This window comes from Oryctolagus cuniculus, chromosome 12 (genome assembly GCF_964237555.1).
Source record: "Oryctolagus cuniculus chromosome 12, mOryCun1.1, whole genome shotgun sequence".
NCBI lineage: Eukaryota > Metazoa > Chordata > Mammalia > Lagomorpha > Leporidae > Oryctolagus > Oryctolagus cuniculus.
Genome location: NC_091443.1, coordinates 80,481,222 through 80,506,253, shown reverse-complemented (window position 1 = coordinate 80,506,253; position 25,032 = coordinate 80,481,222). Strand labels below are relative to the sequence as shown.

Below are 25,032 nucleotides of genomic sequence, written 5' to 3'. Positions count from 1 at the left end.
GACATTTGCCAGTTTCCAGCCTCCCCGCCATGACAACCCACCACTGCAATGCTGCCCAGGAATTAGACAAGGCTGGAAGGAACACGGGCATGTGGCCTCCTCTTCACAAAGGATCTGCTGGGCTCCTAAATCATTCAGCTATTCTTTTTCCTCTCATTGACAGTAGAGACAGGTGAAATGGAGAAGTGGGAGGGAGCATATTTATCCCCAAGCTTTCCTTGATAGGTGCGGATAGGAGCCAAAGACATCCTATCCTGAACACTAATATCCGCAGAAAGAATGATTTCAGAACCATACAATGAATACATATGGAAGTAACGAGATCTATACCTGGCAGAAAACTGGCACTAAAAATTTTGAAAAAAAAAAAAAAGCTCCTCAAGTTCAAGTGCTCTGGAATAGGAATCCTCACCAGCACTGGGTAGGACTCCTTTGTTCCCTTCCAGGTGCCCTCCTGTCCTCTCCCCTTCCATTTGCCTGTATCGCCTGCCAGGGGCATCTCTCTCTCTAGGACTCAGATCTGATCAAGCAACAGGAAGCCCTAGAGGACTTCAGAGCAAGGTAACAAAAGGCATTTTCCTTGGCTTGGTGCTGATCACCCACCACAACTGGTCTCATCCTCTTCACTGACCACTCCCTCATACAATCCAGTTACACCAGATTAATGCTCCCTGAACTCAACTATGTGCATCTCCTCTGGTCTCTGTGTTTGCATTGTTCTCCCTTCTATGGCATGACCTTTCCCACCTATCCATTCCCTGCCTTAAAAAAAATCTAACCCATCCTGCCAGGCCTGCCCCTTATGTAAAGACTCCCCACCCACACAGTTAGTTCTTATATATAGGTACTATGCTAAGCAGTCCTCATGCATTCTACCAGCCAGTCCTTAAAACCATCTCTGGAGGAGGTTCCAAGATGATCTTTGCTGCTTTATTGATAAGGAAACAATCTAGGAGATGATAAGCAATTTGCTTAATAAAGAAGCCTAGTCAGAAGCAGAGACAGGATGCAGAGCCACACGACTGTGTTCTCCAGCTTCTGTGTCCAGTATGCACAGCTCATAACTATGCCTGTCACTTGTCACACGATGCATCAGGTTCTTCCCCCCCCCCCCCACAGGCAGAGTTAGACAGTGAGAGAGAGAGAGAGACAGAGACAAAGGTTTTCCTTTTTCCATTGGTTCACCCCCACAAGTGGCTGCCATGGCCAGCACGCTGCACCGATCCAAAGCCAGGAGCCAAGTGCCTCCTCCTGGTCTCCCATGCGGGTGCAGGGCCCAAGGATTTGGGCCATCCTCCACTGCACTCCCTGGCCACAGCAGAGAGCTGGCCTGGAAGAGGAGCAACAGAGACAGAATCCGGTGCCTCATCCGGGGCTAGAACCTGGTGTGCTGGCGCCCCAGGCGGAAGATTAGCCTAGTGAGCCGCAGCGCCGGCCACAGGATCTAATGAGTTCAGATGTGAGCCAGAAAGTCCAGAGAGTCAGAATTCACATCCATTTTTACACTTGGTTCATAAACGGTGCTCCCCAAATATTTACTGTCTGTCCTTCCGAGAGGAGCTCCCTCTCAGCTGCCTCTCAGCTGCCTCTGGCTCCTCCTCAACCTCATTCCTATTCCTAAGTGCTCTCTCTGCACGCGGCGTGAATGGATAGGGAACGCGGGGCTGGCGCGAGGCCGTGGTGCGGATGCGAAGGGGCGTGGAGACCGCGGAGTGTGCGCGCGAAGCCGAGCCGCGCAGAGCCGGGAGCCCGCCGGCGGGGCGAGGCACCGGGAAGCCGCGCAGAGCCGTGAAGCTGCCGCAGGGCGAGGTGCCGAGAAGCAGCCTCGGGGCGGGCGCCGGGAAGCCGCAGGGATAAGAGAAACAGAAGTTTAGAAGTAAAATGAGAGAAATAGGAATGCTGGAAGATAGAAGTAAAATGGGAGAAATAGGAATGCCCGGACATAGAGAAATAGAGAAATAGAAAGGCCACCCCACAACATGGCAATGAGAGAGCTTGGATTCGGTCTGCCTGATTAGTGAGGCGATGAGCACCTGCGGGCGGCTAGCAGCTTATGCGCCGCAGGTCACCGAAGACAGGCACGTTATCAATACCAGTAAGTCTCCCCACAATACGGCAATGAGAAGGCTTGGATTCGGTTTGCCTGATTGCTAGGGCTTGTAAGCACCTGCAGGCAGAGCAGAGCATGCGCTGCAGGGCACCGAACACAGGCACGCATCAGCGCCTAAAAACCTCCTCACAACATGGCGAAGAGAGGACCCAGATTCGGTTTGCCTGATTGATAGGACTTGTAAGAACCTGTGGGCAACTCTAGCAAGCAGAGCAGAGTGTGTGCCGCGGGGCACCGAAGACAGGCACGTATCAACGCCAAAAATAAAAAGAAAGGGGGATCTGTGGGGAGCAACTGGGAGCAACTCGGACTAGACTAGTTACTGGAATTAAGACTTATTCTATGCATCTGCTTTCCCACAATATGGCGCTGAGAAGGGAAACAGCTTCTACACAGCTGCCTCCAGTTCAACCAATAAACTGTGGGACCTGCTCCTGATTGGAGGAGAGCAGCGTACTCGGCATGTGGGTAGCAGAGTTGGGATTGGTGGAAGAGGACTATAAAGGAGGAGAGAGACGGCATGCACCAGGAACATCTAAGGGGAACATCTAAGGGGAACACCTGAGCAGCCCCCGAGAGAGCCAGCCGGCGGTGTGCCGCTCCCCCGCGGAAGTGGGGAATGTGGCAGGGGGAACCGCCCTTCCACGGAGGTGGAAGGGTCGGTAGCCAACCCGGGAAGAACCAGCAGCAAACCCGGGGAGGGCCGAGCAGACGAAAGAACAGCGCAGGGTCCTGTGTCGTTCCTCCACGAAGACGGGGAGCGACACTAAGCCCAAGGCTGGGAGCCCTATAGACTTCAGCAGAGGAGCAGGAGAACCAGAACATTCAAAGACAACAGCACAGCTGCATGGAAAAACTCCTGCTTAACAAAGAGGACAAAAAGAAAATCCAGTAAGACAATGGTGATAGAGATCAAACCTCCCAGGAGTGGAGAAGGATGGGGAGAAGGAGAGACAGAGACCTCTGCATGTCACTTACACACACACAAAAATGCTCCACATCGGTTATTCTTTATTTGTTCGGCAAATATTTATTGAGCACCTGCTGTATGCTAGTGACTGTCTCAGATAGTAGGGAGAGGACCATAAATAAATCACACAAAAGTCCCTGCTCTTGCGGAGCTTACATTCTAATGGAGGGAAGCAGACCCCAAGCCCCACACATAAGCACAAACAGATAGGGAAAGGATACTACAAGATGTTGAGTGCCATGGAGGAAGGCAGTAAGGGAGGGTGCAGGGAACAGGCACATAAGTTGTAACTAAAGACTTAAACATGAAAACCAAAGCTTTGAATTACAGAAGACAACTTTATGACAAATGAACAAGCAACACTCATTTGGCTCAGGGCCAAATGACAAACGACAAAAAGTTAACTTCACACCAAAATCAAAGATGTGTAAATTATAAGATATACCAACAAGCAAACAAAAAACACTGAATAGGAGATGGTAGCACCAAATACTTTTTGATAAGTGATCAATATCAATAACATGCAGAATTCCTACAAATCGGCAGGAAAATGATAAAACCTAACATAAAATGAATAAAGGATATTAACAACCAGTTCATAAAGGCGGCACCCTGAATGCCCAAGAAGACTGCAAAGTTACTCAACATCACAACTTGTTATGAGCAATAATCAGGCTGACGCAAATTAAAACATAAGATGCAATTTCATAAATAGCCAAAATTATAGTCCACACAGTGCCAAGTGACAGTGAGTGTCGGGAAAAATCTGCCCTCCCTACATGACTGACAGAAATGCACACTGGGGAACCATTGGGCAACATCTCGTAATGCTGAAATGGTGTCAACCCCACACCCTAGCAATTTTTCTAAAGCAGCATGGAGACATTTGTCACTGTTTGTAAAACAATAAAAATCTGGAAACAAATGAAACATCTATCCACCAAATAAATTACAATATATACATATAAAAGTATATTACACAGCCATGAGATGACTCATGATTCAGACCTCAATGTGATAACATACGGAAACAAAACTGGGGAGAGGAGTAAGCAGAAATTATATACAGCAACATTTTCTACAATACAAATTATTTTCTACAATACAAAATAAATTTTATATAAACTTTTAAGCCCCAAAACTAAGCTACAGGAGGTGACTTCAAAATATATGTGAAAAATGGGCATTACAAAAAGAAATTATACATGGATTTCAAAAATATCTGTACCAAAATAAACTTATCTTGTAATTCCATTTTCATGGACTTTTTGAAGTCCCCTTGCGTAGTACAATAAATACATATACACATCAATGCAATAAAGGCGTCAAAACATGGCCTGGAACAATCTGCCTCCGGAGCAGGAGTGCCGGTGGAGAGGGAGGGAGGAAACACAGAAGGAGGAAGAGGAACAAAACTGTCAGGCATCAGAAGAGATTCTTTTCTTTATCTGTAATGTCTGCTTTGACTTAAAAAAAAATCAGAAACAAATCTGCCAAAATTGTAACGTGATGATTCTGGAGAATGATACATGCTTTTTTGTTTTTGTCATCCTCTGTAATTTTTTCTGTTTACAACTTTTCCTAATGAAAAAGAGAAGAAGAAAAGGACACAGGCAGCTTCGGAGCTGAAGATCAGGATGCGGATGGAGCACCACCACTCTGCTGAGAGACTGCCGGCTACTTATTTTTTAAGATCTTCAACCACAGTCGCTTGCGCTTAAAAAACTGGGCAATAGTATCTCCCTCAGAGGGTAAATGTGGGAATGCGAAGTCCATGTCATACTCTCAGAAAAAGAGACGCATTCAATAGCTGGTAACGACCCGGAACACGAACTGCTTAGCCTCACATATTTTCTATGGCCAAACTGGGCATCCAGGTTTCTAAGAAACCAGTTCCAAGGCAGTCAGAAGCAGTCCCAATAAATATCATGTGGGTTCAATGACATTTACAGAGAGAAGAATATCTCGATCAAAAGGACAATTTCTATTATGAACACATTAATCAGTATTGTCATAAAATGAACCTGCAAGGGCTCTTCCTAGGCTACGAAGGGAAAAAAGGCTGACAAAATCATGTTCTTTCTATTTCACATCTTTGATAAAGTTATCTAAGGTCTTAAAATAAAGAAGTGAATTTAAAACCATAACATTTTCATTTCTTGTAAGTAAATTCTGCCTCAACTTTTGAGCAGCCCCTCCTTTGGATGGGGACGTGAGTGCCCATGTGACACAGCTGTAACCATAAGAGTCCAGGATGAAGGATCCAATTAAAGGCAGGGTAAGAGGACGGGGATGGAGTGGGTGGGGTGGAAGGGCAGGATCTGAGCACATATCTTGGGTTTGACAGGCAGGAAACCAAGTTCACACCCAATGTCAGTGCAGGCAGGGAAGGGGCAAATTAAGAGACAGCAGCAAAGGCAGACAGGAGCAAGCAGAGGTAGATCCTGTGACGCAAAGGGACTCAGACTCAAGGAGATCAACAGGATCAGGGCCAAGGCTGGGGAAGCTGCATGATGCACCCAGGGCAAGGTACAGAAGGGCCTCTAAGTCTGGGCACCACACCCACCACCTGCTCCGCAGTGAAAAGCTGACCTGGCCTCCAGGCACTGTCCGTAGCCCAAAAGAAAAGAAACTCCAAGGGCAAAGGAGAGTATTCCACTGTGGGAGAGAGTGACCCACCATGTCTAAAAATAACTGCCTTCCTTTCATTTGTGTTATCCTACTTTTTGAAATTGGGTAATTAATCTATTCCACTAGAACAAATGCCAGTGACCATAAAGGCATCCCTAGAAACAGCGAGTAACTACACTAGGGTACTATTTAGATGACAGATGCTAAAATCCGACTGCATCTCCCTTAAAGAATTCTGGAGACCCAGCAGAGCACCCGAGACCTGCTTCTAAAACAAGTGTCATACACAGGTTCATGATGCAAGAAAAATTATTCATCTGCTTCCTTTCCCACCCACTACCCACTTGCTCAAGCCAGGCAGAAGCCCCTAAACAAAAGATCAAAGGCAAGTAATGACAGGAAAGCATCAACATGCCCTCTCTGCCAGGAGAAGTAGAGGAGGAGAGCTAACCCACATCGGAGGGACACTGGGCTTCCCCTCGGGAGCCCAGCCTCTGGCTGCCGCAGGCTAATACTGCCATCACCAGGTGAGGAACCACCAGCACCCGTGGCCACCTCCAGGCAGACCTCTATGCAAATACAGCACACATGAAGTATATTTCACTTCAATCAATTTCAGCCCTTCTCCTTTTCACAAAGTTGGTTGAACTAACTCTATCCATGCAAAGGCCCAAGGTGAGAGAAGCAAACCAAACTCTTCTTAAGCTAACAAGAACAATGCTAAGTTGACTAGTGTTGCTGTTACCCACTCAGACAGGACACCCCCCCCCCCCGCAGCCACATCCCATAAACAAATATAATCAAACTACGTGGACACTTGTCTGTGTCTGTATTTTCTGGCACGCGCTCTGATGGGGAGCATTTCAATCCCAGAGTTCTGATGTTCTTCCGGCTCTCGTCCATCTCCTTAGCAGTTGTCCTTGGCAGTTTTCCATAAGCAAGGATTCATTTTCCAAGATTTTAGACCAGGCTCCACCTGGCACTTTCTGAATTATGTCTTTAGTAGTCTTTTCCATGGTTGCTGCTTTGATGTCTAGGAACCCATGTTGCTAAAAATACTCTGTGGCTCTCTGAGTTTCTTGACTGAAGTCGAGGCTGCACAAGTAAAGCTTACAGACAGTGTGTGGAGGCCCCCAGGGTCAGATTTCCCTTTCAATACGGTGTCCTTACTGTCCTGTTTCTCCGCTCATCAAAGGTGTCACCTCTTCCCAGTAGATAATGAACAAGTGTTCTTCTAATCAGGAACAATAAAAGGAATCACTTCCAACCCACAGCAGGCTACCATTCTATCATCTTCCAAAGAGCCGGAGACTAAATCTGGAGAACAGCTCGTGCGACATGATCTGGAGACAGTCCAATTGAGTGGGTTAGGGTGGTAGGCTCAGTGCTATGGCTCCTTCCCAACCCCCTTGTGGAAAATACAGGTACTCAGAATCCTCTAAACCCAGGGCATTTGGTAAAAGCGTATTCTTGCATGCTGCACATTTCAGCACACCATACAACAGTTTTAAAATAAACTGTTGTTGGGGCCAGCACTGTGGCATAGCAGGTAAAGCCGCTGCCTGCAGTGCCAGCATCCCATATGGGCACCAGTTCGAGTCCCGGTTGCTCCACTTCTGATTCAGCCCTCTGCTATGCCCTGGGAAAGCAGTGAAAGATGGCCCAAGTCCTTGGGCTCCTGCACCCATGTAGGAGACCTGGAAGAAGCTCCTGGCTCCTGGCTTCAGATTGGTGCAGCTTTGGCCATTGTGGCCAGCTGGGGAGTGAACCAGCAGATGGAAGACTTCTCTCTCTCTCTCTCTTTCTCTCTCTGCCTCTCCTTCTCTGTGTAACTCTGACTTTCAAATAAATAAATCTTTAAAAATAAATAAATAAATAAATAAACAAACTGTGTGGCCAGTACATGCCTGAGTCATTCAAAATAGAAAAATTTTTTTTTAATTTTTTTTTTTTGACAGGCAGAGTGGACAGTGTGAGAGAGAGACAGAGAGAAAGGTCTTCCTTTTGCCGTTGGTTCACCCTCCAATGGCCACCGCGGCCGGCGCGCTGCGGCCGGTGCACCACGCTGATCCGATGGCAGGAGCCAGGAGCCAGGTGCTTTTCCTGGTCTCCCATGGGGTGCAGGGCCCAAGCACCTGGGCCATCCTCCACTGCACTCCCTGGCCACAGCAGAGAGCTGGCCTGGAAAAGGGGCAACCGGGACAGAATCTAGCGCCCCCACCAGGACTAGAACCTGGTGTGCCGGCGCCGCTAGGCGGAGGATTAGCCTAGTGAGCCGCAGTGCCGGCCAAAATAGAAAATTCTTAGAATGAATTTGATTTTTTAAATCACTTTATGTATACATATTGTACTCAAAAGACAAGTGGCTAAGCGAGAAAACAGCAGAGAGCACAGAAGAGAAGAGAGAAGTGCACCCAAAGATCCCACTGGGCTCAAGACCCCCAAAGGGAAGAAAGGCAAACCTGCATACTGGTCAGGAAATCAACATAGCTACTTTTGCTTTCAACTCACATTACTTTAGGCATACACAGCAGGAACCCATTCATCAGCAGTAACAACAGTAATAGCAGCTAGTACCTACTGGGTATTTTCTATGTTCCAATTGGTAGGTTAAGTGTTGTATATTCATCATCTCATTTAACTCTTATTAAAAAACACACCCAGGTAGATACTGCTATTTATCCCATTCTAGAGACAACTTCTAACTTCTTAAGGGCCACAATTAGTATTCTTTTAAAGAGGTCCTGTTTGACCAGGTGTAACGGCTCTGTATTGACAGGGAGGCTAATTTAAACCAGGACAAAGTCAGGCATGTGCACATGTGCACAGTGCAAATAGGGTCCCTGAGAACCACTTTGGGTCTCTTTGTTGGTGGTGGGTTCCCAACTCCCAAAGACGTGGTGGATTCTGTCTCTTAAAGTCTCTATTATTTGGTTAGCAAGGGTACCTCATCCTACCTTAGTAGCATCTTATCTCCAGGTGGATCTGGATAGCATCTCTGTTTTTCACAATGGGGATACGACCAAGATAACCCAGCTCTTAGGAGTGAGCTGTCACACACTCCTCCCAGGACCAGGGGCTGGAAGGAGGTGAAGCTCCCCTCCTGGGACTTGGTCTCAGACTTGGCCCAGCTTTCTCACACAGGTGCTCCCAGTCCCTGGAGGCTGCGCACCATGGCTATCTCCCATTGAGCCCTTCCTCCTCTAGATTCACCCCCAGCCTTCCAGCTCAGGGACAGGAACTTCTGAGTCAGGCTGCCGGGCATCAGTTCCCAACCCTTGTTGCCTACTGCACTCACTTACATCATTAAAAAAACAAACACACAAACAAAAATGACCTGTTACCACTCTGCCTCCCACCCCCATCAACCAGGTCCAGGCATTTTTTCTAAAGCTCTCCAGGTGAGTCTAACAGGCAGCCTAGGTGGAACACTAATGAGAAAATCAATTCACTGCACCTACGTGCTGATTAAACATCTAAATTATACGAAGAGAGGAAGGAGAGCAGCTACTTGTTGCAAAAGAAGTCCAAAGAAAGAACGTCTCCTTTGCAGCTGAAGAGAAACTCCCTTAAGGCAGTTTTTGCTGGAAGAAACGTTTCCCAAATCACAAACAGCAATGGGAAATCAGAATACGTGATAAAATGAGAGGTTGCTTAATGGCTGAACCGGAAAATAGCAACAGAACTCTTGTTCAATTGCTGTTTACTCAGATGAATAATGGATCATGACCCCTTGGCCAAAGTGTCAATCATCCTTTTGGCGGGCATCTAAGACTCTGGCTCTTCTCTCCATGGCCGGAAAGCTGCTCTGGTTGGCAGCAGACTGGGCCTTGGTGAGACAGGTGCACAGGCAGGAATGACCCTGCTGACTGTAGAAATCACACTGCAAGATGTGGGAGGGGGGCTCATTGCTCTGGGCTCAGGACCCTGCCTAGCTTGCCCCTCCTCCCAGCTCTCCTGATTCGGCCCGCACCCTGGCAACAGCAGTGGGTAAGATGCATGACAGCAGAAGCCTGGTTGCACGCCCCGCCCCCCCCCCCCCCCCCCACTCAGTAGCCAGCCCAGCACAAGGCAAGTGCTGCTGGATTTCTGATGAATGGATGAATGAATTTTTCCTCAAGTGTGATTTCTTTTCCATCCCTTGATATGTCTCTAAATTTTCTGGTAAACACTCTTAAAAGTCTGTAGGGGTTGGGGGGCTTTGCTTTTTTTGCTTTGGGTAGAGCCAGAACCAGCTGCAAGAACTAGTGACGGGAGGGCAAGACCCAGTCCCTCATGTCCACCACAAAAGGAGACTTACTTCAGTGCAAAGGCCTAGCTTAGCAGGGGTATGCAGTTCCACACTCAATGGAAGACACCGCATTGTCTTTCTCCAATGAACTTGATCCCATAAGATATGTACCAATCCTTCATTTCCAAAAAGGACCTACCCGCCTCCCCACGAGCCCTGCTTACACAGCCAAGTCCTTACTGTCTCACACAATGGAAATCAAGTCGTTACTGAGCTAAAGACTTCAAAACCCGGGCCAGTTACTTGATATTCAGATTAGTAGTCGTATTATTAAAATGATATTCCACTGAGGAGGGAAGAAATACATTGCTTAACGCTTACTGATTACAAGAACCTCAGGACTAATAATACCGGATGTGTTGAGCTAAAAAGAGAAGTTCATCATTGTAATCAACTATGTTTCTGCAAGCCATTTATGATCAAAATGACACCAACAATGGCTGGGGCCTGGATAGGCACCCCTGGGGCAAGCAAGGCTCTGAAGCAGACAACATCCAGACTTCATGTGGAAAAACAAAACTCGTCCCACATCCATCACACTTACAGGCTCACTCCGATGCTAGGTACAATTTGCCTCTTAGTGCAGACAGAGGAACTCAAGATAAAAATCCACTTCTAAAGACATGGTTCAAGATTCCACAAGTGACCAATTCAGTAGCCCACACTTCTCACAATTTTGTCCTAGTGATTGCAAGTGATTTAGTTATGCGTTTGCTACCTCACTTGTTATGCAAAGTAATGATAAGGCTGTGAACACAGTGATGGCGCAGCCTGGTAAACAAGGAGCAACACTGAGCAGTCACCAGGCTGCCTTCGCACAGCCATTCTGATTACAGAACACTGAACTGGGGAGAACACTAGACGACTCGTGCCGCAGCTCCTTATGTCGCAGGAATGTACCCATGACGAAGGGAGAAATGCCTCCCCGGGCCAGCCCATTTTAGCAATATCTCTTCATTTCGAATGAAGAGCTGGAACTTGCCTCTTTGAAAGCGCCACCCAGTGGTTGTGACCCGGCTTTGCATCCCAGTACAAAATACAAATACCTTCTCTCTCCTCCATTGCTTCCTGTGATAAGGAGTCATCTCCCGCCTCTCTCCCTGGCTATGTCTTCCCCAGTTCCCTCACCTACTCTCAGCTGGCCCCACTCCTCATTTTCCATGTCCCTTTTCTATAGATCTAACTTAAAAAGAAAAAGTACTCATGTCAATGGCTACAAAAATTGAAATTTTAAACCAAACTTTTTGCCATGTTAGTTAACATGGTATACTGGAAAAACAATTTTTCCTATCTGATTTTGATAGTTTAAGACTAAAAAGACTCTTTTTTTTTTCTCTCTGTTCACAGTTACAACCCAGCCAGTCCCTAGGTGGTACTACCACTGAGGTGCCCGTCCACATCCCAGCCTGTGACTGCGATCCAGTAACTGGGCCGTTCCGGAGCACATCATCAGAACTTAGAGGAGCTTCTGTGGGAACTATGAAATCACAGGAAGGAAAGGCAGGCGTAGGTGGCAATCTCTGTGTGCTTCCCTGTTGTCCTGGATGCATGCATGTATGTCTGTGTATGAAATATATACATATTGCCGCACTCCCTTCAAATTGCAATGTTTGTTATAATCTGGAAGTAGGTGAGAAAATAAGTGTCTCTGACTTCAGTAGTAGTCAAATCCTTGCAGAGAAGAGTTTAGCTGAATTAAAAGCCAATCTGAGGCGCTGCCATCGTGGCACAGCAAGTAAAGCCACCTCCTGCGATGCTGGCATCCCTGATGGGTGTGGTTTGCTTCCCAATTACTCCACTTCTGATGCAGCTCCCTGCTAATGATCTTGGAAAGTAGCAGAGGATGGCCCAAGTGTCTGGGCTCCTGCCGCCCATATGGGAGACCCAGATGAAGCTCCTGGTTCCTGGTTGGGGCCTAGCTCAGTGCTGGCCATTGTAGCCATCTGGGAAGTGAACCAGTGTATGGAAGATCTCTCTTTCTCTCCCTATCTCTGTAACTCTGACTTTGAAATAAACAAATAAATCTAACATAAATAAATAAAAGCCAGTCTACATGCGGTTTTTGTGTAATGGTTCTCTAGTGTTGGATCTGAGAACCACACAGACATCCCCCTGAGGAGAGGTGAGAGAAATGCCATGCCCGCAGGTAGTAAGTCACATGGGGAAAAAAATGGGAGAAAATAAACACCCTGGCCCCAGACCTCACAGGTATGAAAGTCCGAAGCAGAAAAGCTATGCTCTGACAGCCCAGGCTCACTGAGATGCTAACGACAAAGTCACGCTTTTCCGTGGGCATTGCGCTCCTGAGGTCTACTGCTGCTAAGGCCATGGCAGCATCTCCCTCCCCGGTGCAGGGCTGTCCGTGCTCCTTCCTGGATGGGCGAAGAGCCTGTGAAGGTGGAGTGTGACCTCCTGCCCTGAGCCTCTGCCAGCCTTCCTCCCCTGAACCTCTGCCATCCTACTTTTCCCCACGATGTGTGGTGAGCTAATGAGGACACACACAATTCAGCCCAGTGTGACCTGGACTTTCCATCTGGGGCAAGACCTATCTAATGTATACTGTTTATTCTACACCCAATAAAAAAAGATGATCCCCTCCTCATCCTCCCAATTCCCTGACCCTAACCCCACCACGCTAATATCCCCAACATTTTATGAATTAATAAAGCAGATATACTTTTAATTCCCTGTCCATCTGTCATGTATATGAATTATTTATTAGAAGGCAGATATACTTTTAATTTTAATAATTCATTGGTAAGACAGATAACTTTCAAGAGCAGTGCTTGATATAAAAGGAAAGGTTTTCAGTTTTTCCACTGCTGACTAAATGTGCAATTAAATAGAAATCTTTTCTTTGCAAGTTACAGAATTACGCCCAAAGGAATTCTCATAACCCTGTTAGTAGTGTTCTTTTTCTATCAGCTTGTTCTATCTTTAACTGAGCAAGGAAAAGCTACAATAACATGTGATTAGCTTTACCACAGCGTGGAGTTCCTTCTACTGAGCATTACCATAAGAAAGACGGATGACATTCACACAAGATGCAAGAACTCTTTTTGTCTTAGAGAAACATAAACATCCAACTTACCTTCCTTTTTTATGAGCAAGAAGTGTGAGCTATGCCCAGCAGAGCAGACGTATAAGTTGGTTTCATGTTTCATGTCAGAGACATTAAAAAAGAAAGGGTGGTGGAAGAGAGAAGGATAAAGAAGCAACAGGTGTGGGGGAAAGAATGAGAAAGGAAGGAGCAAAAAGGCAGACAGGGGCAGGCATTTGGCTCAGCGGTTAAGACTCCATGTGGGATGCCCGCATCCTGTATCAGCGTGCCTAGGTCCAAGCCCCAGCCCCACTCTTCATCCCAGCTTCCTGTAACGCACCCTGGGAAATAGCAGGTGATGGCTCAAACATTTGAGTCCCTGCTACCCACGTGGGAGACCTGGGTTGAGTAGCTAGCTCCCAGTTTAAGCCTAGCCCAAGCCTGGCTATTGCACGCATTTTGGGAATAAACCTGTAGCAAATATAAGCTTTCTTTCTCTCTCTCTCTCTCTCTGCCTCTTTTTCTTTACCTTGCAAATAAATTAAATAATAAATAAAAATAATTTTTAAATAAAGAGGAACAGACAGAATAGACAGACACATCAGAAATGGAAAAGACCAGAGAAGTAGCTGGGAGACAGAAGCATGCAGGTTTGGTAGCAGTGCAGAGTCCTGGACTAATACCCATTTCTGTCACACACTTGTGTGTCCCCTGGGGTGTCACTGTTCTTTGAACGTAGGTGAGTGCATTAAATGCACTTCACAGCTCTCTTCCCTGCAACCCTTTGATCCTTTGGAGGGATGCTCATTGGTCCATGGGGCTAAGACAGCAGTGGCCTGGCCAAGCGCTCTCAGAGCCACAGGCCTGAGCTGAGAGCCTGAACTATTCTAGGGCTTCAGTTTGCCCACCCTGGAAGCCGTCCTGGGCCCACGCCTTGCACGAGGACTCACCTCCTCAACCATCTGCTTGACTTTCTTCTGCTGGCAGTGCACCATGTCATCGAGGTGTCTGATCCGCTCTCGGAGGCTGGCTGACGCCTCCTCCAGTTGCTGATACCTAACACAACCAGCAGGAAAGGCGTGTCAGTCCTCAACCCAGGCAGAAAGGTGCAGCTTTGACAAAAAATGGTCACAGACAAGGAAAACCGCACGACACACTCTCATCACTCCACTGGCCTCCTAGGTGGCTAACTACTCATCTGCCACCCACCACAAAGAGAACATTCGAGTCCTTTTCAAGTCACCACTTGCCAGTTTTAATCCTGCAAATGGGGCGGACATTTGGCCTAGTGGCTAAGATGCTCATATCCCATATTAGAGTGTCTGCATTCAAGTCCTGGCTCTGGCTCCTGTTTCCAGCTTCCTGCTAATGTGCATCCTGGCAGGCAGCTGGTGACGGCTCGAGTAACTGGACTCCTGCCGCCCACAGATATGCAGACTCTTAGGGAGGTTAACTAGCTTGTCTCAAGCATCCCAACTTCGGCTCCTTTACTAAAAATTAACATATGGCTTTCTTTGCCTTTTAATTTCTAGAAGAGATGGTATACTACCCCCATATTTTCCAACCAGGAATTCATATGCTTATAGCAAAAGGACAAAGCAATGTTTTACCAAGCAAAGTTTAGAAATAAAACAAAACATATGTAAATGTATATATGTAAATTAATTTCCAGCATAAGTGGTATTAGTCACAGTTGATAAATTTTCTTATCAACAAGATGGAGTTCAAGGTTATGGGGAATATTTACAGACTGCACTTTTGCACTTGCAACAGCCTTGGATATATTCCAGCACACTCACAACAAGCCATGGGCTATAACAAGTGGCTGAGAACTCCTGCCCTGGGGAGGGTATCTGGCCTAGTGAGGTGGTTACGATGCCAGGTAGGATGCCTGCATGCCCCAGTGAAGTCTCTGGATCTGATACCTTGCTCAGGCTCCTGACCCCAGCTTCCTACTACTGCAGACCCTAGAAGGCAGCACTGTTGGTTCAAGTAACATTCCTGCCACCTCGGTGGAAGACCTGGACTAAGTTCCCACCTCTTGGCTTCATCCTGACTGTTGTGGGCATTCAGGAAGTGAACTGATGGGGAACAGCACCCTTGCTCCTTCTCTCCCTCTCTGCCTCTCAAATAATTTTTAAAGAGATTTTATTTATTTGAGATACAGAGACTGAGAGAGAGACAGAGAGAGAGAGATCCTCCATCCGCTGATTCACTCCCCAAATGGCCACAGTGGATGGGGCTGGACCAGGCCAAAGCCAAGAGCCAGGAACTCCATGCGGGTCACTCATGTGGGTAGCAGAGGTCCAAGCACGGGAGCCGTCTTCTGCCGCTTTCCCAGGTGCATTAGCAGGCAGAAAGATCACAGAAGCAGGTGGGAGAGAAGTAGCTGGATTAGAAGTGGGGCAGCCAGGACTGAAACCGGCACCTATATCAGATGCCAGAGTCACAAGCAGTGGCTTAACCCACTGTGTCCCAGGGGCAGCCCTTCCAATAAGTAATTTTTTAAATGTAGGTGCATTAAAAATATTTTTTAAAATATAATGACATACAATGTCAGTACAATGTCATACTTGTACAAGTTTAAGTCTACAATAAGTGATGACCCCATGAATGACAAAACAAGGGTCAACCAAAACTTAAAGGCAGGAATTCTAGCTGAGCCCTAAGTAATTCAGGAACCAGGGCCAGCGCCGTGGCTCAATAGGCTAATCCTCCGCCTAGCGGCGCCAGCACACCGGGTTCTAGTCCCGGTCGGGGTGCCGGATTCTGTCCTGGTTGCCCCTCTTCCAGGCCAGCTCTCTGCTATGGCCCGGGAGTGCAGTGGAGGATGGCCCAAGTTCTTGGGCCCTGCACCCGCATGGGAGACCAGGAAAAGCACCTGGCTCCTGCCATCGGATCAGTGCAGTGCGCCAGCAGCGGCGGCCATTGGGGGGGTGAACCAACGGCAAAGGAAGACCTTTCTCTCTGTCTCTCTCTCTCACTGTCCACTCTGCTTGTCAAAAATTAAAAAAAAAAAAAAAAAAAGGAACCAACACAGCCAATTCTTTTAAAGAGTCTTTTGGTTTTTTAAACTCCTATGATGTAGAGTTACCCTGGCACATGTTCTGGATCTTCTTTGTCTCTCACCTAATACATCCAAATTCCTTTTATATATTGATATTTATTTATTTGAGAGGCAGAGTTACAGATAGAGGGAGAGACAGAGTTCTTCCATCTACTGGTTCACTCCCCAAATGGCCACAATGGCTGGAGCTGGGCCGATCCAAAGTCAGGAGCCAGGAGCTTCTTCCAGGTCTCCCATTTGGGTGCAGGGGCCCAAGTACCTGGGCCATCTTCCACTGCTTTCCCAGGCACATTAGCAGAGAGCTGGATTGGAAGTGGAGCAGCTGGGACTCGAACCAGTGACCATATGGGATGCTGGTCCCTCATATTAACGTACTTTGCCATAGCACCAACCCCCAAATTCCTTTTTAAAAGAAAATTTAGGGCCGGCGCCGCAGCTCAGTAGGCTAATCCTCCACATTGCGGCGCTGGCATACTGGGTTCTAGTCCCGGTAGGGGCGCCGGATTCTGTCCCGGTTGCCCCTCTTCCAGGCCAGCTCTCTGCTGTGGCCAGGGAGTGCAGTGGAGGATGGCCCAAGTGCTTGGGCCCTGCACCCCGTGGGAGACCAGGAGAAGCACCTGGCTCCTGCCATCGGATCAGCGCGGTGCGCTGGCCGCGGCGGCCATTGGAGGGTGAACCAACGGCAAAGAAAGACCTTTCTCTCTGTCTCTCTCACTGTCCACTCTGCCTGTCAAAAAATAAAGAAAAAAAATAAAGAAAGAAAGAAAGAAGAAAATTTAGCATTCTTTCTACATGTCTGTGAGATTTCCCACCCTGTCTCAAGAATTTTAATCAGTATAACAAATGAATTTTATCTTATTCCATTTGCAGATGCTTGGGACACCTGCATCTCATAACAGAGTGCTTGGGTTTCAGCCCCGGCTTCACTGGTCTATCCAGCTTCCTCCTTATGTGCGCCCTCAGAGGCAGCAGGTAATGGTCCAAGTACACGGGTCTCTGACACTCACATGGGAGACCAGATTGAGTTGCTGGCTCCTGGGTTTAGCCTGGCCCAGTCCTGGCTGTTGCAAGCATTTGGGAAGTCAGTCAACAGACAGGAATTCTCTGTCTCTCTGCCTTTCTTTCTTTCTTTTTTTTTTTTTTTTTTTTTTTTTTTTGACAGGCAAGGTGGACAGTGAGAGAGAGAACAGAGAGAAAGGTCTTCCTTTTGCCGTTGGTTCACCTTCCAATGGCCGTGGCTGGCGCGCTGCAGCCGGCGCACCGTGCTGATCCAATGGCAGGAGCCAGGTACTTCTCCTGGTCTCCCATGGGGTGCAGGGCCCAAGCACTTGGGCCATCCTCCACTGCACTCCCTGGCCACAGCAGAGAGCTGGCCTGGAAGAGGGGCAACCGGGACAGAATCCGGCACCCCGACCGGGACTAGAACCTGGTGTGCCGGTGCCACAAGGCGGAGGATTAGCCTAGTGAGCCGCGGCACCGGTTCTGCCTTTCATATAAATTTTTTTAAACAAAAATGTCCATCAGCAGTATATATAATTCAGACACGCAACATTTTCTTTATTACATGTTTAATATAAAAAGGAGTCTGACCTAAGAATGAATGAATCAATAGACATAAATGGAAAGAAAGTTTATAAATATACTTTTATTGGAAACTATTTTTTAAACTATGCTTGCTTTAAAGGTTTCTCTAACATCTTTGATAACTACATCCTTTTAGTTTTATTAAGTTAAAAGAAAATGGCAGATATTCATTAAATATCTAGGCAATTTCCAAATTGTCGCTCCCCCTCTTCATGGAGGAACGACACAGGACCCTGCGCTGTTCTTTCGTCTGCTCGGCCCTCCCCGGGTTTGCTGCTGGTTCTTCCCGGGTTGGCTACCGTCCCTTCCACCTCCGTGGAAGGGCGGTTCCCCCTGGCCACTTTCCCCACTTCCGCGGGGGAGCGGCACACCGCTGGCCGGCTCTCTCGGGGGCTGCACAGGTGTTCCTTCAAATAGATGTTCCCCTTAGATGTTCCTGGTGCATGTTGTCTCTCTCCTCCTTTATAGTCCTCTTTCACCAATCCCAACTCTGCTACCCACACGCCGAGTACGCTGCTCTCCTCCAATCAGGAGCAGGTCTTACAGTTTATTGGTTGAACTGGAGGCAGCTGTGTAGAAGCTGTTTCTCCCTTCTCAGCGCCATATTGTGGGAGAGCAGATGCATAGAATAAGTCTTAATTCCAGTAACTTAGTCTAGTCCGAGTTGCTCCCCACACAAATAAGATAAAATATTCAAATATTGTGAAACACAAGTTGAAACAGATTTAATTTTTGCTTTCTTAAAATTATGTACACCCTGGGTGTATATATGATTGTATGGTTCTGTTAATAAATACATCAAATTGTTCGTGAGAAAACATTTCTAAAAAGTATAAAATGGTATCTGCCTATAGAATACAGGTTTACAATTGCTAAGGATTAAGACTGCAATTAACATATGTATTTAAAACTACCAAAGGGAACAATTCTACAAGCCAAACGTAAATGTGTTTTTGCTAAGAGATTATAAGAGAGGCATTAGGATATGGTTTCATTTGATGAAATGTGATATTGTGGCACAGCAGATTAAGCTGCCACCTGCAGCACTGAGGATCCCATATGGGCGCCAGTTCAAGTCCTGGCTGTTCCACTTCTGATCCAGCTCCCTGCTAATGTGCCTGAGAAAGCAGTGGAAGATGGCTCAAGTCCTTGGGCCCCTGCACCCACATGGGAGACCCAGAAGAAGCTCCTGGCTTCAGCCTGGCACAGCCCTGATCATTCTGGACACGGGGAGTGAACCAGTGGATGGAAGATTACTCTTTCTCTGGCTCTCCTCTCTCTGAAACTTTTCCAAATACATAAATCTTTAAAAAAAAAAAAGTAATGTTATGTACTACAGAGGTTTTTTTAAAGGATATCCAAAGAGGAAGGAGGAACAAAGAATGTTTTAAGTAAAAATAAATGGATATAAAACATTGTGGGAAAAGAAGGGTCAAATGCACCCACAAAAACACAGCATGTCTACCAGCTAAGCCTCACCACAAGGGGCAGCCACTTACCTCTCCTTGTCAGAATCAATTACTTCCCCTGACATTTCTGTCTCATGTTCCAAGAGTTGGAGTTGAAGCTGATGCCGTTCCTAAAACAGACCAAAAGTGATGTTTTCCTCAGTGGATCCCAAGCGCAGCAAGCAATTCCAGCACTAGTGTGTCCAGTCTCTGTACTTCCCCACCCAGGTTTACATACCCACTTACCCAGCAGAGTCTGAAGTTCACTGATAGTGCCAAATCAGCTGGCATGTACCAATACAAATTCATATTTGTAAGCTGAAACTTTGTGTTAATTTTTACAGTAGCAAGAGGAAACATATAGGTGTCAAGTTGTGCACTTTGTACACTCTTGGTATATGTATGCAAATTTTAAAGTTTACACTAGGGCCAGCACAATGGCACAGTGGGTTAAGTCACTGCTTGCGACACAGACATCCTGTATCAGAGGACCAGTCTGAGATTTGGCTGATCTGCTTCAGATCCAGCTTCCTACTGATCCGCCTGGGAAGGCAGTGGACTGTCAGCCATGTGGGAGACCTGGAAGGCTCCTGGCTGTGGCCTAGCCTGGCCGTGGCTGTTGCAAGGGTAGTGAACCAATGGATAAAAGATCTTTCTCTCTCTCTCTATTTCCTAATGGTTCCCGCACCTCCCAGTAGTAACACCCTGAAGAGCAAGCATCTAACACAAGGGCCTCTGAGAGACACCCACATTAATATCCAAACCACAGCATCCATAAAATAAGAGTGGTGAATCTTTCACAAGTGAGCACCCACTTGCCCCAGAAAAGAGCTGCTGTAAAGTTGGACAAGACCTAACTTACAGCACACTTTTAATTTTTCTTTAAACTGAAGTACAAAAAATCCTAAGTGTATACCACACAATAATCGCTTCCATTTGTATACACCAGGATAACCACCCCTTGGATTAAGACACAGAACATTATCTGCTCCTTTGCAGATTACTACTGATCAGAAAAGGGGCTATTTCAAATACAATGCTCAATATGAGAGCATTAGTATGTACTAGGGGAGTCATTCAAAGGCACACAGTTTGTCCTTGCACAAAAGCCAAATCAGATGAGAGCAGGATACAAAGACCGTCTCACTTCCTGCCTACAGACAGGATGTTCCACAGCGCGTGCTGTGTGACAGAGACTTGGCCAGATTCCTGCTCTCAGAGATTTATCCCTGCAGGGAAGAGAGCATAAATTGGTCTATCTAATCTTAGCTAGATAAAGGAAGCATTTCTCTAGCCTAATGGGAAAGGAAGATTTAGAGAAAGGACAATAAATTTTCAATCATTAAAGAAAAAAGCAGCCTGCTTTGTGGAACGTTTTCTATTACTCAAAAGCTGGCAGGGAAGCCCGGTCCTCCACCTCCTCAGCTCCTCCAGCCCCACTCGTGTTGCATAAGGGCTGCCCACAGGAATCAGTGCAGAGAAACTAGACACTTAGGAAATTCCATGGGTACAAAGATCAACTATAAAACGGGCTCAGCTCAGAAAAGCTGACTCTGGAGCAAACCTGTTACAAAATACAAATCTGAGCCGCCGATCACTGAGCTCTTACTGTGAACCAGGTACCATGCTGGATTGGCATGGATTCTCCTCCTTGGCTTTTCATGAAAGCCTTCAGAAAAGAGCTAGCGTTATCAGCATTTTACCAAGAAGAAACTGGGTTTGGAAAAGTGGAATAAATGCCCACAACTAGAAGGAGAAGCAACATTCAAACTGTAGGTCGGCCTGACTCTGAACTCTATGTTCTGAACCACTACCCTATTTGCCTCAAAGATGGTGTCACTGCCCAAACCACCTCCACCATGCTGCCGGCTCACCCTGGTTCTTGAAGCCTCAGTTAGATGCGTCACCCACAGTTAGCCGGCATCTTTCACTGCTGCAAGATGGGAATGTGGGAGAAAGTTCACCCCAGTCCCAGAAGGCACCCGTGTTTCCCCTATCATCACTGTCACAGCCTCCTATCAATGATGTTACCTGTAAATGTGCCAATCTGCTTCCCCATAAAAGATGGGATTCTGTTTTCCCATGGGGTAGAGGTTAAGACTATAACTGACTATATCGTTTGTTCAAAGCCCTCTCACATAAAGATACTAGCTAAACAGGGACACTCCCCCTCAGGCAGCCATGGAACCCCAGGATACTGAACCCAACACAGCTCCCACTCCAGTTACACCTGGGCTTCCCAGGGCACTGCAGACAAGGTTATGCTGAAGACACTGAAGGGTAAGGAGACCTCTTCTCAGAATCACCTGGAAGCCTGGATAGTGACCTTGTACAGGCTGTCATTTCCCCTGCCTCCATCACCACAGTGGAGGTTCTCAGGATCCAGGATGCTAATGATGTCACAGTCACAGCAGGTCACCGCTATGTGCAGGCTCAAAGGCAGCCAGAGAACTCTTCTCTGGATACTTGCCACAGCCTTGGCCCTAAACTCCCAGGTCCTCTCCCAGGCGCCAGCTGTCACTAAGGGTCGTCATCCTTTCTCTTTCTTCCATTCCTCCTTTCCTCCTGCCTCTCTCCCACCCCTTCTTCCCTCTTCTCCACTCCTGGTTTCCTGCCTCTGCTCTTTCTCTAAACTGGCTTCACTGTCTCAGGTGAACTCCTGGCCTCCATGAGTCTCCCTGCCCACCTGTCAGCCTCCTGCCACATGCACAGAGAAATGTGGCCTTCCCCACTCCCCCAGGTGCCAGGCTCCAGACACAACAGGGCTGGGGTATTGATGGGACATCCAAATAGGGCCTGATTACCCAACAGGTGGGCTCAGCTCAGGCAAAGCAGGGTTGCTAACATGTTAATTTTTGTGAAGAATTTCATATGTAATATTTTCGGAAACCATCAAAATAGTTACCATGGGGAAAAATGAGAATTCTGCTGGATTTCCTTACACTTTATTATATAGATCTGGCTCTGTTTTTAATTGCAAACTGGAGGGGAGGGGATGAGAGAGATGTTGAGGGCTTTTTTGATCTTCTTCAGATAGGCCTGCCAGGAAACCTGCGCTAACTCAGGGCAGTGTGGGCAAGCGTGTAACAGGCCCAAGGCTGTGTCCGTTACCTTTTCCATGCGCTCAATCAGCCTGTCCAGCTCCCCGATCCTCTGGTCTTTCTCCTCTAGGCTGATCTCTGCTGCTTGCATCTTTTTATTTGCTTCTTCAATAGCTTTCAGGAAACTATTGGTTTCTTCCTGCAAAAGAAACACCTTCTTCTCAGGACCGGCACGGAGCACCTAGATCCTTCCTTCATCAGGCTCCCAACAGCGCTGACCTTCCTCAGTCATGAGTTTTCTCTAAAGCACGACCCCGCAAACCTAAAAGTGCCTCACGGATCATAAGCCCAACCTCCACGATTCTGGTTCTCATCTAAGAATGCAGACACATCGTGTGGCTTTTTTTAAGGCATCTGGTTAAATTTTCTCCATTTTCCCCCTGGAGTCTTTTTTTTTTTTTTTTTTTTTTAATTTTTTGACAGGCAGAGTGGACAGTGAGAGAGAGACAGAGAGAAAGGTCTTCCTTTGCCGTTGGTTCACCCTCCAATGGCCGCCGCGGCCAGTGCGCTGTGGCCGGCGCACCGCACTGGTCCAATGGCAGGAGCCAGGAGCCAGGTACTTCTCCTGGTCTCCCATGAGGTGCAGGGCCCAAGCACTTGGGCCATCCTCCACTGCACTCCCTGGCCACAGCAGAGAGCTGGCCTGGAAGAGGGGCAACCGGGACAGAATCCAGCGCCCCAACAGGGACTAGAACCCGGTGTGCCGGCGCCGCTAGGTGGAGGATTAGCCTAGTGAGCCGCGGCGCCAGCCCCCCCTGGAGTCTTTATGTCTAAAAATTGTCCAGAAGAAAAGAGCTGGTGAACACTGAAGAGATGCTCAGAGGATCACTGCATTTGTCAACAGTGCAAAGGGAAGCAGGGTTTGATCTGAAATTGAATGCACAATTCCCAGATCTTTCTCCCTACTACCACGCACCAACTCGCACCAAAGAAGAAAACCCCATCTCTGGCACATGTAAGAAGCCTAAAGACACAGGTAACTTCAAGGACTGCATGTTCTTCTAGGGAACTGAAGATCTGAGCAATACAGGCTAACTAGTGACAAGTGTAACAGAATCCCACGGCCAAGGGTGAAGAGACAGAGTGGGCTTTGCAAGGACAAAGTTGCTTCCAGATGCATGAAAGAAAGAAATTTCATGCCTGGAGAAGATAGCGCTCTCAAGGTTTTGGGGAATCAAGGACAGAGAAAGAGGGGCAAATGGAGTAAGGAAGGGCACAGTTGCAGGCAAGCTTGGATGGTGGCAAATGCCCAGATTAGCTAGAGGAAGACGTGCATTTACAGCAGGGAGGGTGATGAGTGAAAGCAGGAAGGTAGGCTGGAAGGGAAGTGAATAGCAAATGAATCCATTCCTGGATCCCTCCGCCATGTCTGAGCCCACTCAGTGGCTTCTAAGAAGAAACCCGACCACTTGAGCTTCGTCGACAATGCCGCGCGTCCCCTCACTGGCAGCTGCGGCGTACGCACCAGGAGGGCCTCTCTCTCAGCGCTGTGCTTCTGCTGCTCTGCCTGCAGCTTCTCTTCATACTGGCTGTACAGCTTCTTGGTCATCTCTCGCAAGACCTCAGCATTGGCTTCTTGGGATGATTCCACCTGCAAAGAGACCCATCTCAGAACTACAGGTTTTGCAGGCTACAGGGCAATCAGCAATTTTCCCATTGCCCAGGGTTCTGTCGTGGAGAGAAGCCGCAGGTAGGAATGGGGCAGGGAGAGGAGGAGGAAGGAGGAGCGGTGAGTGGAGGCACAGAAGAAGAAAACCGCACTTTACACTGACATTGCTGGCGTCTGACAGCGGGGCTCACGTGAGTCCATTTCCAAGTGTCCAGGTGGACACTCACTTCTCTAAGCAATTCCATGAGCTGCTTTGGCTAAGCCAGACTCTAGGCTGAGATGTCAGCTGGGCTAAAATAAGAAATCTGGACTCATCCTTTCCACACTGTTGTGCTTTCCCAAATGTTCTGTTTGGAAACAGTCCAACCCAGCTAGGCAAACACTAAGCAGGTGCCTCCCATGCCCTGGATCAGGTCCAGCTTAGGAGGGAAGAGCAAGCAGGACCACGGATAGTGAGGGCTGATGCTTCCTTTCTGCCTCACTTGTACTCTTCCTGCCACTGATTTGATCCTACTGAAGGTCTGCTCTTGTCCCTTCCTTCCAGGTTATTGTTTGTCTCACAGAGCTGCGGCAAATGGTTGCATCACCACTCAACAAGGGCGGGAATCTTCAACCTCAGGAGGTGATGTGATACTTATGTCAGAAATGCGACAAGTATCTCTTGATGCCCTTTAACTCTCCCTTCTCATCACTGGGCAAGTGTTGGCATCTAGAAGCCACAAAATGGAAAATATCAAGCAGAGGTTATCATTAGCTGAGAGAGGATGGGTGCACCATGCACATCACTCCCAGTGCACACATAGACTGTGAGATAGGACTCTCTCCCTGGAGGCCTGCTCACTCTGCACCAGGTCATGTGAAAATATTCTGAGTCTCTATAACTTTATTTTTATATCTAGGGAGGTGAGGAGTGATAAAATAAGAGGAACACGGCCGGCGCTGTGGCTCACCAGGCTAATCCTCCGCCTAGCGGCACCGGCACACCAGGTTCACCAGGTTCTAGTCCCGGTCAGGGCGCCGGATTCTGTCCCGGTTGCCCCTCTTCCAGGCCAGCTCTTTGCTGTGGCCAGGGAGTGCAGTGGAGGATGGCCCAGGTGCTTGGGCCCTGCACCCCATGGGAGACCAGGAGAAGCACCTGGCTCCTGCCTTTGGATCAGCGCGGTGCGCCGGCTGTAGTGCAC

General features: G+C 47.7%; 1 protein-coding gene across 4 annotated transcripts in view; it reads right to left on the bottom strand.

Moving 5' to 3' along the window:
* MYZAP (myocardial zonula adherens protein) overlaps positions 1-25,032 on the bottom strand; it is a 100,740-nt gene that overhangs the window by 33,268 nt on the left and 42,440 nt on the right. For 2 of the 4 annotated variants that reach the window (XM_008268956.4, XM_070054263.1), the window contains 5 exons: positions 23,708-23,833; positions 22,253-22,381; positions 19,193-19,272; positions 13,993-14,098; positions 3,102-7,054 (listed from right to left, as the gene is read on the bottom strand). In XM_008268956.4, coding sequence (XP_008267178.1) covers positions 7,001-7,054; positions 13,993-14,098; positions 19,193-19,272; positions 22,253-22,381; positions 23,708-23,833 — 495 coding nt within the window. In that variant the 3' untranslated portion in view covers positions 3,102-7,000. Of the gene's footprint in view, positions 1-3,101; positions 7,055-13,992; positions 14,099-19,192; positions 19,273-22,252; positions 22,382-23,707; positions 23,834-25,032 lie in introns of those variants that run through there. The other 2 variants (XM_008268955.3, XM_002717707.5) reach the window with 1 other exon arrangement.